This window comes from Trichosurus vulpecula, chromosome 5 (genome assembly GCF_011100635.1).
Source record: "Trichosurus vulpecula isolate mTriVul1 chromosome 5, mTriVul1.pri, whole genome shotgun sequence".
Taxonomy (NCBI): Eukaryota; Metazoa; Chordata; class Mammalia; order Diprotodontia; family Phalangeridae; genus Trichosurus; species Trichosurus vulpecula.
Genome location: NC_050577.1, coordinates 304367925 through 304386072, shown reverse-complemented (window position 1 = coordinate 304386072; position 18148 = coordinate 304367925). Strand labels below are relative to the sequence as shown.

The 18148-nt window shown below is 48.3% G+C and overlaps 1 protein-coding gene across 3 annotated transcripts in view; it reads right to left on the bottom strand.

Moving 5' to 3' along the window:
• The window catches only part of BRD1 (bromodomain containing 1), a 69787-nt gene that overhangs the window by 8513 nt on the left and 43126 nt on the right, over window positions 1-18148 (bottom strand). Inside the window, exons 8-10 of one of the 3 annotated variants that reach the window (XM_036760127.1) lie at window positions 16174-16665; window positions 3694-3829; window positions 3006-3127 (exon numbers count right to left, since the gene is read on the bottom strand). In XM_036760127.1, coding sequence (XP_036616022.1) covers window positions 3006-3127; window positions 3694-3829; window positions 16174-16665 — 750 coding nt within the window. The remainder of the gene's footprint in view (window positions 1-3005; window positions 3128-3693; window positions 3830-16173; window positions 16666-18148) is intronic. The other 2 variants (XM_036760128.1, XM_036760129.1) reach the window with 2 other exon arrangements.

Sequence of the window (18148 nt, the reverse complement as noted above, 5' to 3'; positions counted from 1 at the left end):
AACCATCAGCTTGATGCACCATAGGCATGATTTTCAGAGATGGTTATGGCCACACTGGGCACCCATGTCACACTAGACTCCTGGAGTAAGGCCTTTCCCCCCCCATTCACATCAGTTCTCCTTCAGCGGTCCTATTAAACAAGTGTGGGATAAATATGGGACAGAACGCTCTCCATATAAGTGGCCACAATGGCCCTCACCCAACGGACAAGAGCCAATGGCTACAAAGGAAAATGCAACCCTGAGCTACTGACAAGCTTCCAAAGCTATGCAAAAGAAAGGAGGTCTGAATGAGAAAGAGCTACGCTAGAGCAGCGGACAGACAGGACCAGACCAAAAAGAAAGGTGGAGCCAAGCTGGAGGGGAGAAATTTGACTTGCGGTGGCAGGGTGGGGGTTGGTTATCAGAGTAGGGCTTTCTCAGCCCAGCAGGTCATTCTTAAGAGTGAGTTTGCCCTGAAGGCCTGGCCCTCAAACAGGGGGATAGAAAGAGCGGCCCTCAAGTGAAACAAGGATACCACCGGCTCCATGGCGCAAGAACGAATGAACCGTGCCACAGAAAAGTACAAATAGGCTGGATTTGGAGACAAATGCGAAGCCTGGCAGGCCATGATGCAAACCCTGTGAAGGCTCTCCAGGGCTGACAAGCCAATGACCAGCCCAAAAGCAAAGCAGGCCTCTCCCTGCAGGCAGTAGGAAAGGGCTGAGGGGCACAGCCAACAGTGACCAGCTTGGCATACTCTACCTCTGCATCCGGAGACAATGTATTTCTTAATGAAGGAAGACTTCTTTGGGATGAGGGGGGAGTTAATGGATAGCAAGACTGATGCCAAGAATTTTAAAGAAAAGCCTCAATAAAAAGTTTTTCGAACATACAAAAAGCCAAAAGAAGCTAAGGAGGGAATACATCTGCCCCACCACCAAGATTATTACTGGGATGGATCAGGTGAATGATATGGAGCATCTTTATTTGAGCACTTGGCCTAGAATATGCTAACGGACCAAGGATTGAAGTGTGGGCAGGATGATGGGAATGGCTGCCGGCTACGCAGACCGCTGCCAACAGTGATGACCAGTGGCTCGCAGTGGCCCCCAAGCATCCTTGCTCCACCACGTTTTTCAGAAACACAGATAAAACCACACAAAAGTATGCTCCTCACACAAAGCCTGAGAAGGACAACTGGTCATGTGCCCAGCTGAACTAGGCTCGGAACCTCAGAGGCAGACAGCACTTGCCCTGGGTCTCTAATCCAACCAGTACCTGAATCCTCCAGCCTTGCCTTGAAGACCTCTGGGGAAGGTGAGGCCAGTAATAACCCCAAACTAAGAAGGAGGAAAACAGTACTCAATAGCTGAGAAGAGTGGACACAAACTAATACCAGTTTGAAGCTCTTGTAGCATAGAACAGCATTTAGTTTAAAAAACCAAGTCCAGGATGGAAGAGCCTGCCCTGGCTTGGTAGTCATACACAGGGATGATTTGGGAATTCTGTGGGTACTGTGGGATTTAAAACACAAAGCGGCTATGAGAAGACCTCTCCAGAGAGGTGGGAAGGCCACAGGTGGTACAGATGGCACGTCTGCCAATGGATAGCTCAGTTGTGCTAACCACTCCCTGTCATAAAGAATGGCTCTCAGGAGGTGGAGAAATACATGGGATATTATGGCGATCTAAGAAACAGAATGTGCCAGTAAAAACCTATTTTTTTTAAAGGAAAAAGTATGAAGTGTCTGGTTTAAAAAAAAAAATAATGCAACATTAGGCAGTCCAGTGTCTGGTTTAAAAAAAAATAATGCAACATTAGGCAGTCCCTGAAGAAGGCAGCACTTAGGATGGGGGAAGAGAGAGGCATGTGTCACAAAGCTCAGATGGTGAGGAGCCTAGGGACCCTTGTACCCAAGGACCAGGCCCTCTCACATATGGCCTGGCTGGGTCACAGAACAAAGGCAAGAGCAGTCAGTCCTCCGATTCCTAGACCCCTGTGCCCTTTGCATGACCAAGATACCAGACCCTTGCCAAAGGCAGACCCAGGCGCATGCAGAGGCCACCGTTGACCTGCCAGGATGGGCTCCCAGCTGGAGAACTGGCACTTTCTGTTTGCCAGCCTTGGAGGGGCCCACAGTATGCCAGTCTCAACAGATGCTGATGCCAAGGTGAGCACTCCCTCACTACTCTCCTGATACTGGGGGGGGGAGGGTGGGGGCGAGGGGGGAAGGGGTTGGCCCCAGTTTTACATGGTTGCTCCCTGTCCCCTTCCCTCAGTTCTTCCATGATTCCCTAACATTCCCCACCTCTCCAGCAGTAAATTGTGTAGCTCATCCCTGGGGCCTGACATCAGCAGTCTGCCACCAATTTCTCCTAAATGCTGTTCTGGTTCTGCTCCCAGTTCCCTAGCCCTCCATTCCTGAGTCCTGCCAGATGTCTCTGAAGTCACTCCTTTCACCGTTTCTTATGGCCCAGATAGTTTTGAGAAGCAATCGTCAGAGGCAAAAGTTGAATCTCCAGGAGCTGGCTGGGCGATTTAAAATTCAGCCAGACAATGTGGTAGAGGAAGAAGCGCACAACGAAGCGGTCTTTTTTAAAGATTAGTATCTCTCGGCTTTGAAACCTGGGCTATGCCTTCAAACTCAAAGTTCCCCAAAAAATTTCTAGCAAAGCTTTCTGTAGTAGCAAAGAACTGGAAACAAAGATAGTGCCCATCAAAGGGGTAACAGCCGAAGAAACTGGAACGTGAATGTGATGGAACGTACTGTGCTATCTGAGCCATCGTGAACGCTAGGCCCAGAAGAGTGTGGGATGTGGGGAAGTAAGGAAAAGGATGTGCCCAAGGACTCTAAGGATGGGAGAGAAACAAGCCCAATAGCCCCAAACCAACACAAATATCTCTGATTTGCTGCAAGGATTTTGTCTAACTGGAAAAGATCTGAATTAAAATGCACAGATGACAATGCTCAGTCTAGAGCTCCAGGCAGCCCCTGCAGGGGGACAGGGAGCCTCGGTACTGACCAGCTGCGATCCTCGCTGCTTTTGCATAGTTCCCGTTTTCAATGCAAGAGATGAGCTCACTCCGATCTTCCAGCGTGTGTCTTCGGATTAGAGCCGGCTTGCCCTTGCCACACTTTGGTAAACTGAAACAGCACAAACGGCAGGCCATCAATAGACACACGCACATAAGCCCAAAGGGAGTGACCAAGAGGGAGCAGGTACCTGCGCTCCTCCCTGTACCTCGGGCAGTGGCGAGAACAATCAGTGGGATTCCAGGCATCCACACTGGGCCTAAGAGAGGAGCCATGAACACAGGAAGGGCCTGAGGCAGCTAGCCCCCAGCTCCTTTGGGCACCTGCCGCACTAGAGGGTTGACAAGAGGCCCCAAAAGTTTGAACTTTCTGATCAGCCTCATGGCAAAACTCTTTCACCAAATACAAGAAAGTAAGATGTGGAAATCAGTGGAGAAGAAAGGCATAGAAAGTCAGGGGACAGAGCCTCAAGCTCTATTGAAGTCAGAGCGGTGACTTCACCATGGCTCCAGGCAGCCTTTCCTATCTTGGGCCCAGCCACACAGGTCTACGCTGCAGGACCAGGAGTGGGTTGCTCCTCAGACCTGCCACATGCCCCGAGGGGCCATCGGGGCCCCGCCTCCTCTTGGGGAGAAGTCATGCCACCCCTCACCCCCATCTCTGGCTGCCCTGCTCACCTGGAGTTACACAGCAAGCTATTACTTGAGGAGATGCTAGACTCTGACGCGCAGCGGCGCCGAGGCTCCACTCTCCGTCCAGGGCCGTCATCTGGCTCTGGCTCCTTGGCTTCACCTCCAAAGCCATTGGACAGACCTAGGAGACAAACACAGAGAGTGCCGTGCACAGCTGAGCATGGGCAGAGGTGGGGGCCAAGAGATCCAGGAAGCCCCTGGCCATGCCAGGAGAACCCCCAGCAAGACCACAGCAAGCCCCCAACAAGCCAATCTGGGCTCCATTTCCAGGACAAAAACACCACCACTCCTAAAAGTTCACAGAGGGCTGTCAAGCCTCAGCATCCACTCTGGATGCGCAAGTAGAAGGATAACTGCCTAATAAGGAAAAACTGGCCAGTGTCCGTCTCCGCCACAGCCAACTTTCTCATATCCAGTTTGAGTTGGGAGTGCGGGACCTCACAGTGAAAATGGAACCCTGGAGCAAAGGAGGGAGCTCCAAGGTTCTGGAGGCCAAGTCTGAGGGAATGGGTGAATGGTCCTCACACATTTCAAGCCCACCCCTCCGTCTCCCCTGCCTCTCTCCTCTGCCTCTGTCCCCCTCTCCCTCTCCCTCTCTCTCTTCGCCCCATCTCCCTCCCTCTCCCCCATCTCTCTCTACTCCTTCCTCTGCCCCCCTCCCCTTCTCCCCCACCTCTCTCCTCCTTCCTCTCTGCCTCTTTGCCCCCCTCCCCCCCCTCCCCCTCTCTGTCTCTGCAGCTCCTCAGCCAGGCCTTGCCCTCACCTTCCTGCTACTCTCTGCAGGAGTCATAGAAACAGTTCACCTCTAGTGACCACAGACACCACTCCCCCATCTCCCAACAGCTACAGACCCTGCTGCCAAGCAGCTCCAGTCCAGGAGAAGTCTAGATTAAGGTGAGCAGTGGCCGTGGGAGGAGGGTCAAAGATAAACCTTCTGCAGCCAACCCACCCCACCACCCCTGGCCTTCAGAATGGTCCTGGAGCCCGATGGCCAGTGTCCTCCCCCTGCTGGGTCCTGCCGTCAGGTGACTCCTTTGACACCAAACATCCTTAAAGCAAAACGCTCACATTTTCCAGCTCACACGTTACAAGGCTGCTTGTTATCGTTTAGCGGTTTTTGGTTGTGTCTGACTCTCCATGACCTTATTTGGGGTTTTCTTTTGGTTTGCTGTTTCCTTCTCCAACTCACTGTGCAGATGAGGAAACTGAGGCAAACAGGGTGAAGTGACTTGCCCAGGGTCGCCCAGCTAGAAAGTGTCCGGTCCAGATTTGAACTCAGGGAGTTGAGTCTTCCTGACTTCAGGCCTGGTGCCCTCTGCACTATGACACCCTAACTCATCCAAGAGAGAACCAGAAAAAAATCCATGACTAATTTCCAACTTGCGAATATATTTTCATTGCTGTTCTATGAATAAACAAAACTTGTTTTGTTTGTTCTTTTAAAAACTGAGGCAGAGCCTAAGAGCCAGAATAAAAGTACCAGCCAGTACTACAGAGGCCTCGAAGCCCAAACCATACCTTTCTTTAGCTCTCTGAAGCTCCCATCTTCCCCTCCTCTCTCTCCCCCTGGATTCCAGCTCTTTCACCTACACCTGCCCCTTCACTCGGCTGGCCCCAAATCAGAGGCATGCCGGTGCCCAGGCCTAAAGGTCACGGAGGGGAAGTCAGCACCCAGAGGATGGCCTGAGCTCTCCTGAGGGCTCAGTGATGACGATGGACCATTGGCTGGGAGACCCCACCAGGGGCCCATCGCCAGAGTGTCCACATCCTAAAGGGAGATGCCCTCTTTGAGAAGAGGTTCCACATCCCTGGGACTATTTCTTCAGGAATGTCTGTATAAATGCTGAAGTTTGGGAAAAAAAAAACCCCTTTTACAAAGTCAGCTTCTGCATGGCTTGAGTCCATGCGCAAGGAAGTCGAAGGTTCCTGACGCAAATGCAGACGGGCAGGAGGGATGCTGATAATGATGACCCTGGACAGCGCTGACTCAAAGCCCTGATTTAACCTCACCAAACCTCAGGGAGGAACAAGACAGGCCTGTGCCCATTTTACAGTTCAGGAAACTGAGGCAAGTGACTTGGCCAGGGTCACCCAGCCAGGAAGTCTTCCTGACACCAAGTCTGGCCAACACTTCCAGGCCCAGTTTGTCTACCTGCCCAGTCCCTCAACCAAGAGCCACTACAGAGCCAGGGTAAGGTGCGAAAATTCTGTCACCGATGACACAGGGTCCTGCCCCCAGAACATAAGGCATGAAACAACCCATCCTAAATCTACAAGCCCCCCAGACCACAAAAAGCAGAAGTCCCTGCCGTCGTCATTCAACCATCCCCTCTACAGGCTTTGCCCACTCCTAAGCCTTGCTGGCAGCAGCAGCAGGGGCAGAGAGAAGCCCACCACAAGGTCAAGAAGGAGCTGAAATTGCTTCCCTCCCTCCTTCTGATTTTGTTGAAACAAAGAGGCAGTCCCAATAACCAAAAGGCTTGGGCAGGGATCAGGAGTCCTGTCTGCAGCCACTCCCTACACCATAAGCAATCACACAAGAGGTAGTTGCCCCAATGGGGGTCATCTTTCAGGAGTCCAATGTCCAACGGTTTGGCCACCACTTCCAATGCTACAGTGAAAATCCTAAGACTCTGAGCCTTTTCTACCTCAAAAAAAGCCACACTGGAACCATATGATCTGTTTTACATGTATACTTTGTAACTCATGGTAAGGGGTGCGTTTATCTTTAAAATCCTACTGGATGGTACAGAAAAACCCACACTGTTGGTGTCCCGGGGACCATGACATCTTGTTTTACAAATGTTTTATCAACTCCATCTCTCTCTCAAGATGACTTTTACCAGCTCTAAATAAAGAAATATGAAAGGAATTCAAAACAGAATAAAGACGAGGTTGCTCTATACTCCAATGGACAACGAAGCACATTTATGCTGTCATCAAAACCAAAGAAGCAACAGGGAGTTGGGGAACATTCTGCCTAAGAAGAACAATCCCTCTGCTCGGCAGAGAAGCAGGGTACTATTGGTGCTGAGCACTGAAGCCTCATCCATGTTGCTTACCTGCTTTTCTTAGCTGGGGAGAGACAGATTCTGACAAATGACCCTGTCTTTCGTGTAAAGGACCGAAGGTAACAGGAAGCCTCTTACTTCCCAAACAGAAAAGTACAACAGAAAACCAGCTGTCTTTCCAAGGCAGCTCTGCCCTCCTCTCATGATGTTCCAACAAGGCCCACGCTGCCCAGCCTCTCCTCAATTCTGGCTCCCCAAACACACCCGACATGAAAATGCCATGCCACCAACACAAGGCCCCTCTCCTCCTCGCCATCACCCCCACAGATGGCCAAGGACCTCAGCCCCCTCGTTCTGCGCACATCTTGACTGAAGGAGACAAAGGCCAGCTGTGAATGTCAAAGACTGGAGAGCTGGCCTCCTCCTTCCAAATCAGACCCAGTCATGGGGATGCATCCACATGAGAGAGAAGCACTATCACTACTGATCCCAGCCCACACAGGGGGACTGAGGGAAGTCAGTGGCCCCTTCCAAGCCAGCAGCAGCCAAACATGGGCTCGCTCACCTCCAGCCCTCCCAGAAGAGGACATCCTGCCTGGCCCCCCTCCTAGAAAACAAGGGTCGGGCCTGGAGACAGACAGCTTTCTAGCATACGGGCCTCCTGCTCTTTCGTTCCTTCTTAAGACAAGTCCTCCAGCCTCTCCCAGCCCACACCCTGACCCCAAGCAATCTGTCCAAGGGTTTGTGCTGCTGCGTCTTCCACGAAACTTTCCCAAGCCCCTCAGACCTCCTCCCTGGCCTCCCAGCCCTCGGCCCAGGACTCTCCTTTGTGGGCTCCCATCACATTCCTAGCCCACGATCAGAATGTCCCGGTCTCTGTAATGACCACAGAGATTTCAGGACTCATTGTCCTTCTGGGCTCTCCTCTCCTCCATCAACCAGCTGCCTCTACCCCTACCTTCTGCTGTCACCAGTTACCACAAGCTGGGGTTAAACAAGATACTAGGTGAAGGCCACTTCCCTATGCTCCCCCTCAGAAGAGCTCACTGGCTGCTCAGGAAGCAGCAGTCACGTCAATGCTCAGTCTCTCCACTGGATGCAGAGAACAAATGCCCTTCAGTTATCAAAGAACTGCTCCAACACAAAGCAGGGCCCTCTGAGGGCATCTGGTCCAGCTCAGGGCAAACAACACAAGCCCTGCAGATGATGGCCTGGACTCTGTGGAAACCTCCAAGGGAGGGCGTCCCAAGAGTCCCAAGAAGCCCAGGCTGCTTCTGGGAAGTTTAAATTAATTCAAGTGAGCTCCAACATGTATAAGAGCCCAAGTGTACTGGGCATAAAGACTCAGAGGGACAAGCTCTGCCCTCCATGACCTCCCACTCCACCCTGAGGATATCACATGGAGACAGAAGTGAATTTGAACACAATGCCAAGGCAAGAAGCCCTAACAGCTGACAGCACCAAGAAAGGCTCCACGGTGAAGAAAACCCAACCTTCTGAGAGGACTCTGGGGGAGGAAGCCTGGCCTTGAATCCATCTGTCCCACTGTGCCCAGCTGTCTCCTCCTGACCATCAGCAGCCCTGCCAACCCCACCTCCCACTACCACCTCCATCCTATTTCTCATCTCTAAGACAAACAAACATGCCCAGTTACCAGCAGCTCCTAGAACCATCACTAGGCTCTGGACACACCCAGCTTGTCCTCCTGGTTTCTGAAGCCTGGAGCCCACAACTAGAGGCAATCGCCTCTTCAGGGAGTCTGATCATGCCAGCAGGCACCTGGCTCTGGGGAGCAGCCCAGAATTCTCCAGCCTCTTTGGCGGCCACACCACACAGGGAGGTCGACCCACTGAGCACCTGGAGCTCAAATCTGGAACTTCTGTGATTACTTTTTAAAAGCTCAATTGCAAAACAGCACACTTCTCCCTGGCCAGCTCCCAAGTGTAAACCCAAGCTTTCTAGGAGTATGCACTCCCCCAATCTAGCCACCCCAGAAAACAAGCACGCCTCGTGCCCTACCCAGGGACTGCCCCCAAGGCCTAGCTGCTGGCGGCTGATTTCGCTACCCTGGGAACAGCCACCACCAAGAGGAATCATGAAATGCAGAGGCTGCCTCGGAGGGCAGCCCACCCTTCAGGGAGAGCCTTGTCAATGGTCTTTCCCTAAAGAAATGAAGCACAGGATCCAAGGTGGCATCGGAGCCAGCAACATGGAGAAATGGGGGCCACTTAGCAAAGGAAGGAAAAGCTGATAAAGCAACTTGAACACAAGCCCTGCCAGGCAACACAAAAGGGGAGTCTGAGCATCAGGATGTGCCTCTGCTCAGAGGAGGAGGGCCCCAAGCGAACACGCCCTCCTCTTGTGCCTCAAAGGCCCATTATTCCAGCAATCCATGATGGCGCCATGGGCCATATTCAAGGGACAAACGTCATCATCATTCCAAATCACCTCTCGGGCCAATGGTGCCTGTCAAAATGAAATTCCTGCTAAATATCCCCATTCCTACACTGTAATACTTTGGCCTTAAAAGAAAGACCCAATGTCCAAACTCTGTAGAGTTAATGAGTAAGTAAGAAAGAACTTTCTGAATCTTGTAGAATAGAAATGGAGTCTAAGGAGCCCGAAAGAACCTGCCCCTCCCGCCTGCCCTCAGCAGCCTCCTTCCCTCCTCCCTGGCTCCATCCGGGCCTCTGTACCCCCTTCACACCTCCCCAGAACAATGCTGGCTTTCCCCAACAGAGAATGAGCTACCTGGGGGGCAGTTGGCATTTCTATCCCCAGCACACAGCCTAGGGCCTGGCACACAGGAATATGTCAGCTGACTTGACTTAGCTGAGGTGACTCAAGCATCCAAGAAGAAAGCCAAAGCTGACGGCCAGAATCACACTGGAGAGCTCATGTCAAGGCTGGGCTCCTCTCCGAGCCCACAGTATGCCATCAGGCACTTTGGGATGGGCAGCTCGGTCCGGAAACAATGTCTGCTACCAACACGGTTCATGAGATAGCATTTGTTCTAACCAGATGATCAGGGCACGGTGGCCTCAGCCATAATAAATAGCTTTATAATATCTAACTCACCACCTCTCTCTTCCTTTGCCTCTGTAGCTGAAGTCAGAAGATACCAAGCTATCACATTTTGGAATCTGTATCTACTAGGCCCTTCACATTCCTGGCCCTGAAACTGGCATCAATCATGGAAGGAAATGAGCAAAACCAAAGGATATAAAGACTCATGACGAGTTTTTTTTTAAAGGGCCAAACATGGCAGAAGCTGGGTAGGCCTGGGAGGGCCAAACAAAAGCATTTCATTTGTTTATTTCTTCACTCATTTGATTCTATTTTATTGAAACCTAAAGATCTGGTTTGAGTCTTAACCCAACTTTTATAGCTGACCTTTTTGTACTGATGGTTAGTTTTATGGGGAGGGGAAATATCCAGAAATTACTTAATATGAAAACCAATGGAATCAATAAAACATTTAAGTATATAACAAAAAACGGTTTTTTTTTAGCAACTCATCAGCAAATTCCACTGAACAGTCCATCAATAGGCTCCACTCTGCAGAAGCTCCTAGGTAAAGGCTTCCTTCTTCGAGAGCCATATGGCTTTTCGTCATCACACCTACATCCTTGAATGACGGGAATGTTCCCGGCACTAAAGGGGCTCTCAGCCTGGCAGTGGCTACAGGATTCCTTAGGAGGCCAGCTGGGCACACATACACAGTGTCTGCTGAGCTTGGCTGTGAGAGGCTGTTTGTGGGCTCAAACTATTGGCTGATGGATGGATGTGGGCAGGTGTGGATGCAGGTATGTGCTTGGGGTGGGGGGGTTGGGGAGATGGCTAAAAAGCAGAGCTTCTTAAACTTTTTCTGCTCGTGAACTCTTCAGTGCTTCTTAAACTGTGGGTTGTGACCCACTGGCTTAAAGTACGTTAGCGCTAAGGACTTTATACCTTAACCTAGATGTTTCAATCCTTCTACAAGCAAGCATCCAGGCTCCAAATTCTAAAAGCTTCACAAAATTCGTGAAAGGTTAGACCAGCCCATAAACCATAATCACTGCTATCTTGTCAAGACAAAAGTGCTGAAAGACTCAAGCCAGCTACAGAAGTGTTACACCACGAATCCTAAAACCAAAAGCAAATGTGAAGAAACAAGCTAGTCCCTGGTCCTGGAGAAAGATTCTTCCAAGTTAAGATAATTTCTTAAAATGTTTATAACGTCAAGTTTCAATCTTCTACTGGGGCTGCTAATCTAGACAGAATCTGATGCTGTGAATAAATTCATTACAAACTATAAATTTTCTTTAAAAGAACATAATGAAAAGAAATGGGGGGAGAACCCAAAAAGCCAGGCAAATGGGCCACCCTGGATCTGCTTCATTCACTATGAGTCTGTTCCATGAGGAATACAGCAGTTTGCAGCTAGTGACTCCAAGATCTAAGGACAAGGCCCAATGGAGAAGACATCCACCAGTGGTGGCCAACCTCAGCATCAGACTGATGGTGCGGAAGGACGGTGGGCCTTGTCCGGTATTCTCCTGTCGAATGCTCTCGTGACTCCAAACGCACAGCAACAACGTGGGCCAGCCAATCACATTCTTTTTAAACAGAGCAAGGTTAAGTTAACTAGCCCTTACAGACAGACAATGAGCTAAGAGCTCTAGGAACTGGAAGACGGGAAGAGGAGAAAAACGGACCAAGGTCACAGAGAACCGCAACGTGTATGACTTTTAACTTACAGAGATGGGGAAATGGACTGAATGAAGAGGTTAGGTTCATAAATGTCAAAGATTTCCTCCAACAGTGTTCATGTTTGGATGTGTTTTAAGGATGGCTGGCGTCTCCAACGTGATCCAGCAAAATTACTTGAAATGCAATGGTCTTTTCTGCGTTCCAAAATGATCAGTTAATAGAATTCCAATCCAAGTTGAAGATAACAGAAAATAATTAGGATCCAAAGAGATAAATACCCCGGCATATTAGTAAATATGAGAACCTGGAAAACAGTGAAAAAGCCATTTAGTCTGACTGAAAGGAAACAAATACACCAGCCATCTTCCCACTGCAGTCCAAAGACACTGAACCACATCTATAAATCTTTCACACAGCTAGAACCAGCTAACAAGAGTCTCACAAGAGGAAGCATCAAAATGGAAGCTTAGTTGCTGGCTTGGTTGTTCATTTTTGATTAAGAAATAACTGTTTAAAAAATGAAAAAGTTATTGAGATAACAATACAACCTTCTTCAAACGTGCCATCCATCAAGACTATGGTATTCATATTTTCCTAAATTGTTCCCAATGAAGGATAAAGGAAGGGTGCTCACTCCAGCTGGAGGTAGGTTGCTACTTTCTTCCACAGAAAAGCACATGGCTCTCCAAAGAGACGACTTTTCAAATACATCCCAAACCCCAACAGGCAAGAAAACAACACTCCCCAAAGTTGCATGTTTGAAAGTCTGAGTGAGCTCGAACAGGCTCTGAATCCATGACCTCGGAGGGCACTGTCCAACACTGGAAAGCATCCCTATGGCTCAGGGTGCCTTGATGAATCTTTGACAAGATCACCAAGGCTCAGAATACTTCCAAGTCCTCAGAGAAAGAAGGCAAATTGGAGCAAGAAATCCTGGGGCTTGTGGAAGGCAACCAATGGTGCAGATGAGGACAAATGGTTGACAGGAATTGAAAAGTTCTCAAACTTTGCCCCCAGGTACTTGGGTCTGGATCAACAGCTCAAGAGAAGCAGAGAAACTTGGGATGACCCCGGTGTGGTAAGAGTGTTCGTTAAACAGAGAGAAACATCAAATGACAGGCTCCCTGGAGTTCCTGAATGATGGAATTTTGATTTAGTGGAAATGTTACTAAAGGCTCTTGGCAAAGTGTTGGGTCATGAAAACTTCGTGTTAAGCATCTTTTTTCAGAAGTGCTTAGGAATTCATCATGCATCCACTGAAATCTACTGGCATTCTGGAATAAGAAAGCAGAAATCTCCATTTCAGTCAGGATCAACTGTGTGAAAAGGTATCTTCCTGGGGCTGGTCCTTTGAGAAGTTTACTCTTAATCAAAGCCAAGCCCAATTCCTCCTAAGACAATACACCGTGGCCACAACTGGAAAGCTGTAAAACAGTCGAGGATAAAGCATCAAAAGAGAAATGGAGAAAAAGGATAGCCAAGGGTTATTTTCTGAAAGGAGCATGTCAAGGGAGTCCCAAGGACAATTCGCTACTCTGATTGTAAAAGAAATGATTAGTGACTTGTTTCAACAGAGTATGACCCACTTGAGATATGGACAAATAACTGCCTCAAAGAAAAAAGTTTCTAGTCAGTGTGAGATCATTTATTAATAACTCTTTATCAGAGCAGTGATTATTAGCTCCAGAAAGTACAACTGTAGCCAAAAGGGATTTAACACGCAAATCATGACATAATGAGGAAAGCTCCAGAGAATAAACATTCACGTATACAAAAAAATAGGAGTTTCTGCTGGAAAAGCAGGGGATAGGCTGAACAGCCTCACTCTTGGCCTTCTCGAACCATCTTTCTGAGACACTAGTGCACAGTAATATGCTGAGTGTTCAACTACATTCTCAACGTCCAATTACGGTTTCCACTGATGTTGCTTACACCTAAAATGTGCTTCCATTTCTTCTCTCTCCAGTAAAGAGATGTTGGAACCGTCTACAGATCTTAGGGCACAGGATTCCAAACAAGGAAACGTGACCAATATGGGCCAACTCCTAGTTAAACGTCAAGATTCCCACCCACCTCCCTTGAACAAAGCAAGCCAATGTCAGGCATGAGAAGATCCAAGCCCTCCCACTTTTCCTTTCTGATGATCACCAAAGAAGAGGGGATCATTTTCACAACTGAAGACTTTCCCTTAATGATAGTTTTCTGGAACTATGACATACCATCTTGAGCTTAACAAAATATGGGAAAATAATGCTAGACTGCTTCAGAATGGATTTTTCAATGACAATGATGCTTGTTATGAGCTAAAAATAGTGAAGATACTTGGGTGTGAACTGCAAACAATTATTTTAGAACATGCGTTTTTCTCATTTAGCAAACTTTATCATCGATCTGTAGTTAACCAATAAGCTTATGAATTTTTAGATGTTTATTCCTCTAGTTGACAAAAAAGGTTTTAAAAGTACATAAATCTGTCAGAATACAAACTAACTCTTCAAAAAGAGAAGGTCTGAGAATAGTTCATTAGTTACATAAAATACCAAATTTCTTGTGGATATGTACAATTTCTTGAATCATCCTGTATTCTTGTATGTTCAACCCCAGAGTTTTTAAAATTAATATATGTGAAGTGCGTATATCATATAATTTTACCTATTTTATATGAGAAATTTAAAAGAAAATCACTCCTCTAACTAAATTAAGCCACATGACAACAGTAGGATTTAAAATCTTGCAGGATGATTTGGGGTTTTCTCAAGAAAACACACACAAAAAAATTCTCAGATGAGAGACTGAGCAGAAGAGTGCTCAAAATCCAGATGCCTCACCTCAGAGGAGGAAACTGGATCCCAAGGAGGCTCCAGGGGCAGGTGTCTAGAACAGGCACAGGCCCAAGCCAGGGACTCTCCACTGCTCCCACACTGGCCCCTATTCAAAGTCTGAAGGTCTAACAAATGAGGCCGACTGGCCAAGAGTCTGCTCTAACCTACTCAATCGATCTGCCATCTGCCTCTTCCCGGTCATTCCAGGCCGCTGATCCCATACTTACATAAGGAAGGAATCACAAAGTCTTCCACAATATTGTATGCAGGCATAACAAGAACCTGGCATGATGATCTACCAGCAACTTCCCAAAGAAAAGCAAATCAAAGAATCAATTTCCCTGGCATGAACCTCAGGACTCTTACTGGCTGTAATCAGCCAAGCCAGAAAGCTAAGGCAAATTGGCAGCAGGTTTTGGTTGTAGAAAGAGTAGCAAACCCAGCCTGCAGGACCTGGTGACAGCCCATCAGAGCAAAATCAGACACATTCAGAGAGCTCTCCTCCTCCCCACCCCCCAAGAGTTCCGCTCCACTACATCCACTCTTTCCATGATCAGCCCATCACACTCCAGGCTCTTGGAGGCTAAGCCAGCAGAGAATAAACTCTGATGGGTCCTACCTGTCATACGCAAAGACTTCAAGGCCATTTCTGTTGACAAACTTGGTCTGCTGTCTATGGACCATAGACCACAGACCACCTGGGGCAGGACTCATCACCTGTAGAGGCCAGCTAGTCGGAAGGGAATCAAATCTTTGGCCAAGGCAAATCATAAGACATAGGACAACTTAAAAAGTCATCGGTCTTGTCCCTTCTGCCAAACAGCAGAGCACTGGCTGGAAAGAGGTCAGAGGCAAAGACTGGGACTTAAGCCCCCATCGATGTGCTCACCCACTCAAGGACTGATGGGCACAGGTACATAACAAATACTTCAGGAATGAAGAGCAACACCACGACAATATGAACTGAGGGAGTGTCCACTGTTCCCACTATAATCCATCAGTGAAGGATTACCTCCAAGCACAGGTTTTGAAGGAGAAGCAGCACCCAGTGCCAGAACAAGGCATTTCTGTAAAGTTCCATGAAGGAAAATATGCTTCAGCAAAGGTCACTGAGACAAAGGCTAGAAAACCCCTCGGGGGCTGACTCTCAGGATAACTGTCCTCCCCTCATTATTCGCAGACAAAAGTGGACACCCACCCTGCCGGAAAGGACGTTCCCTCAGCCTTGACAGTAGCTCAAGTGAACAGCGCCCACTTATTCCTTCTTATGCAAGGTGAAGCCAGGCTCAGAAGGCGCTGCGATGGTCTGTCCAGCTGCCCCGAGGATGACCTCAGAAAGGATCATAACCAAAACCACGTCCATTTAGCATTGGAGGCTGCAGGTAACAAGCAGCACATCTGCACATTTAATTCCTCTTTTCACCTCCCCACAAATCCCAGCCATCCCAATGCGCTAAGCACAGCCCAGACCCCCAATTCTGTGGGTGCACAGCGAAAAGGGGAAATGTCAAGATACATGCAATGGTGAATGAAGGGCCTAGGAGCAAGTGCAACCTTGAACCCAAGCCTCCACACCTGACCTGAAAACCAAGAGAACATTGGATAACAGATAAAGAGCAGGACAAAGGGGAAGAGGGGAGAGAATAAGAGGCATAGGGAAATGGAACCCATATTGGCACTCACTCATGCTGCTAGGCACCAAGGGACAACTGGGGGGACATAGAGCACAAGCTCAACCAGATGGACACTGCAGATTCACCCGAACTAAACTAGCTGACTTTTACTGTTTTAAAGAATCAAAATTGTAGCTGCTAAAATTATAACCTGTCTCTCCTGCGCGCACACAGACATACACACCCTGACAGGCACCAACCCGCCATGACATGGAAGCACACTGTGTGCACCCCAAAAACAGAAGCCACCCCACTGATGCCATTTACCTGTGTCCAGGCGCTTTCCCGGGGACTCCTCATCCGCTTCGGAATCTCCGCAGGCGCTCCGGGACCTTTTCCTTGGCTGCAGAAGTGTCTCCAACCTTGGAAGGACTACAGACAAAAAGGTTTTGGTCCCTAGCTGTGGAGAAGTTGGCTGGGTCTCAGTGGTCTTGGCAGGCTTGGGGGGGCTTACACTTTTCGATTTGCAGAAGAGAACAGAGGTACGTCTGTTTACATCGGTGGATGACTCAGCTACTGCAGAGACTGTCGAATCATTGAGATTACTGTCAGGTCTATGTTCTGGAGTGTGTCCATTTACCATTTCTTTCTGAATGGACGTGCTATATAATTCATTATCAAATTTTACTCTTTTGAATAGTTTACTCTGCTCTGGATTGAGTTCTACTGGTTTGAGGGTTGGTGGTTCTGAATTAGTCTCCGAGTTTGAAGGAAGAGGTAATGCATCTGATGGTTCAAGTTTAGGGGGAGATTTATCTCCTGAAAAAATTATAAATAAAGGGTGATTTTTGAAAACTGATCATTAAAAAAAATGTATTATAAAACTTATTATAAATGTGACGTCCACCAAAACACTAAGTTCAGTTAAGGAAACAGTGCATAATAGTTTGTATACACAAATGTCTGCTAGCCACAAGCTCTCCTAGTTAATAGAGTTGGAATCGCTCGTGATTGGAGCCTACATGGCACAGTGAAGCTGAAAGCCAGGGCTAAAAGTTCCGTCCACCTGCCATATTAGCCTAGAAGCAGAGGGCTCGGAGGACTTGAGCTGCTAGGTTCAGGCTTCTGTGTTTGGAAAATTAGAGAAGATCATTTCGCCCACGCCCCTCTGGGTTCACGAACAAGGCTCATCTGATCACTCAGCTCACCTGAAGGGGAAGCTTGCACAAAACTGAAGGCAACTTATGGAAGTTGCTGTTTCAAGCCTCCTTGTACCACAACACAGCAAGTAAGACAAACAGACGGGACTTAGTTCAACTTACTCAATCTAGACACACAGCCTGAATCTCACTAGAACTACCTCAGAGATCAGAGAGCTTCCCCAGGGCTTCAAGTTGTAGGAAGTGGGTCACCACTTACACAGGAGTAGGGAGCCTGCAGCCTTGAGGACACATGTGGCCTTCTAGGTCCTTGGGTGTGGCCTTTTGACTGAGTCTAAGTTTTATAGAACAAATCCTTTTATGAAGAGGGTTTGTTCTGTGAAGTTTGGATTCACTCAAATGTGGCCTGGAAGCTGCAGGTTCTCTATCCCTGATTTAGAGCAAGCTTCTCCCAAAGCCAGAAAGAGCCTCTACGAGGTCCCTGACAGAGGAATATCCATGCACTATGGGAGTGAACACTTCCAGGGCCAGGAATGCAGGCTCCCCCATTCACTTAACACATCCCAAAATCATTTTTGTGATTTAGCACAAACCAAAAAAGGTAACCTGGAATGTTTCCAAGGACCGAGAATGTTGGTCTTCTTCAGTCTTAGCCCCTCCTTGGATAACAGGAGGCTACTATAATGGAAGGGGGCCTCTTAGGGCTTTTTCCCTTGGAAGTAGTCTGAGAGCAAAGCAAGAGTTAGGCCCAGGGACCCAGGGCAAAGCAGGTGAAAGACTGGCCTTCCAAGTATATAGAAAGGAAACAAGGAGTGTTATAGATCAAAGACTTCTGTATAAACAAACTCATCTTGAAAGTGTTGCAGTCTGCTTACAATCTCAAAAAAGGCTCTGGGGCACTTGGGTTACTCTCTAATCACTAATCCTAGGAGGATTCTGTCCATCAAGTCATTCAGCTCTTCTACTGAACACTAAAACTACAAATGTGAAGTCAGAGGCTGAAGGAGAGGTCAGGCCCACCCGGAGGAGGTGCAAACATGAAGCAGCGTCACTTCCCACGACGATGGTGGCAAGGATGGTTAGAATTACTGTTGTAACTGTGAAACCCTGAAGATTTGCTCATCTCCTCCTCCTCCTCCTCT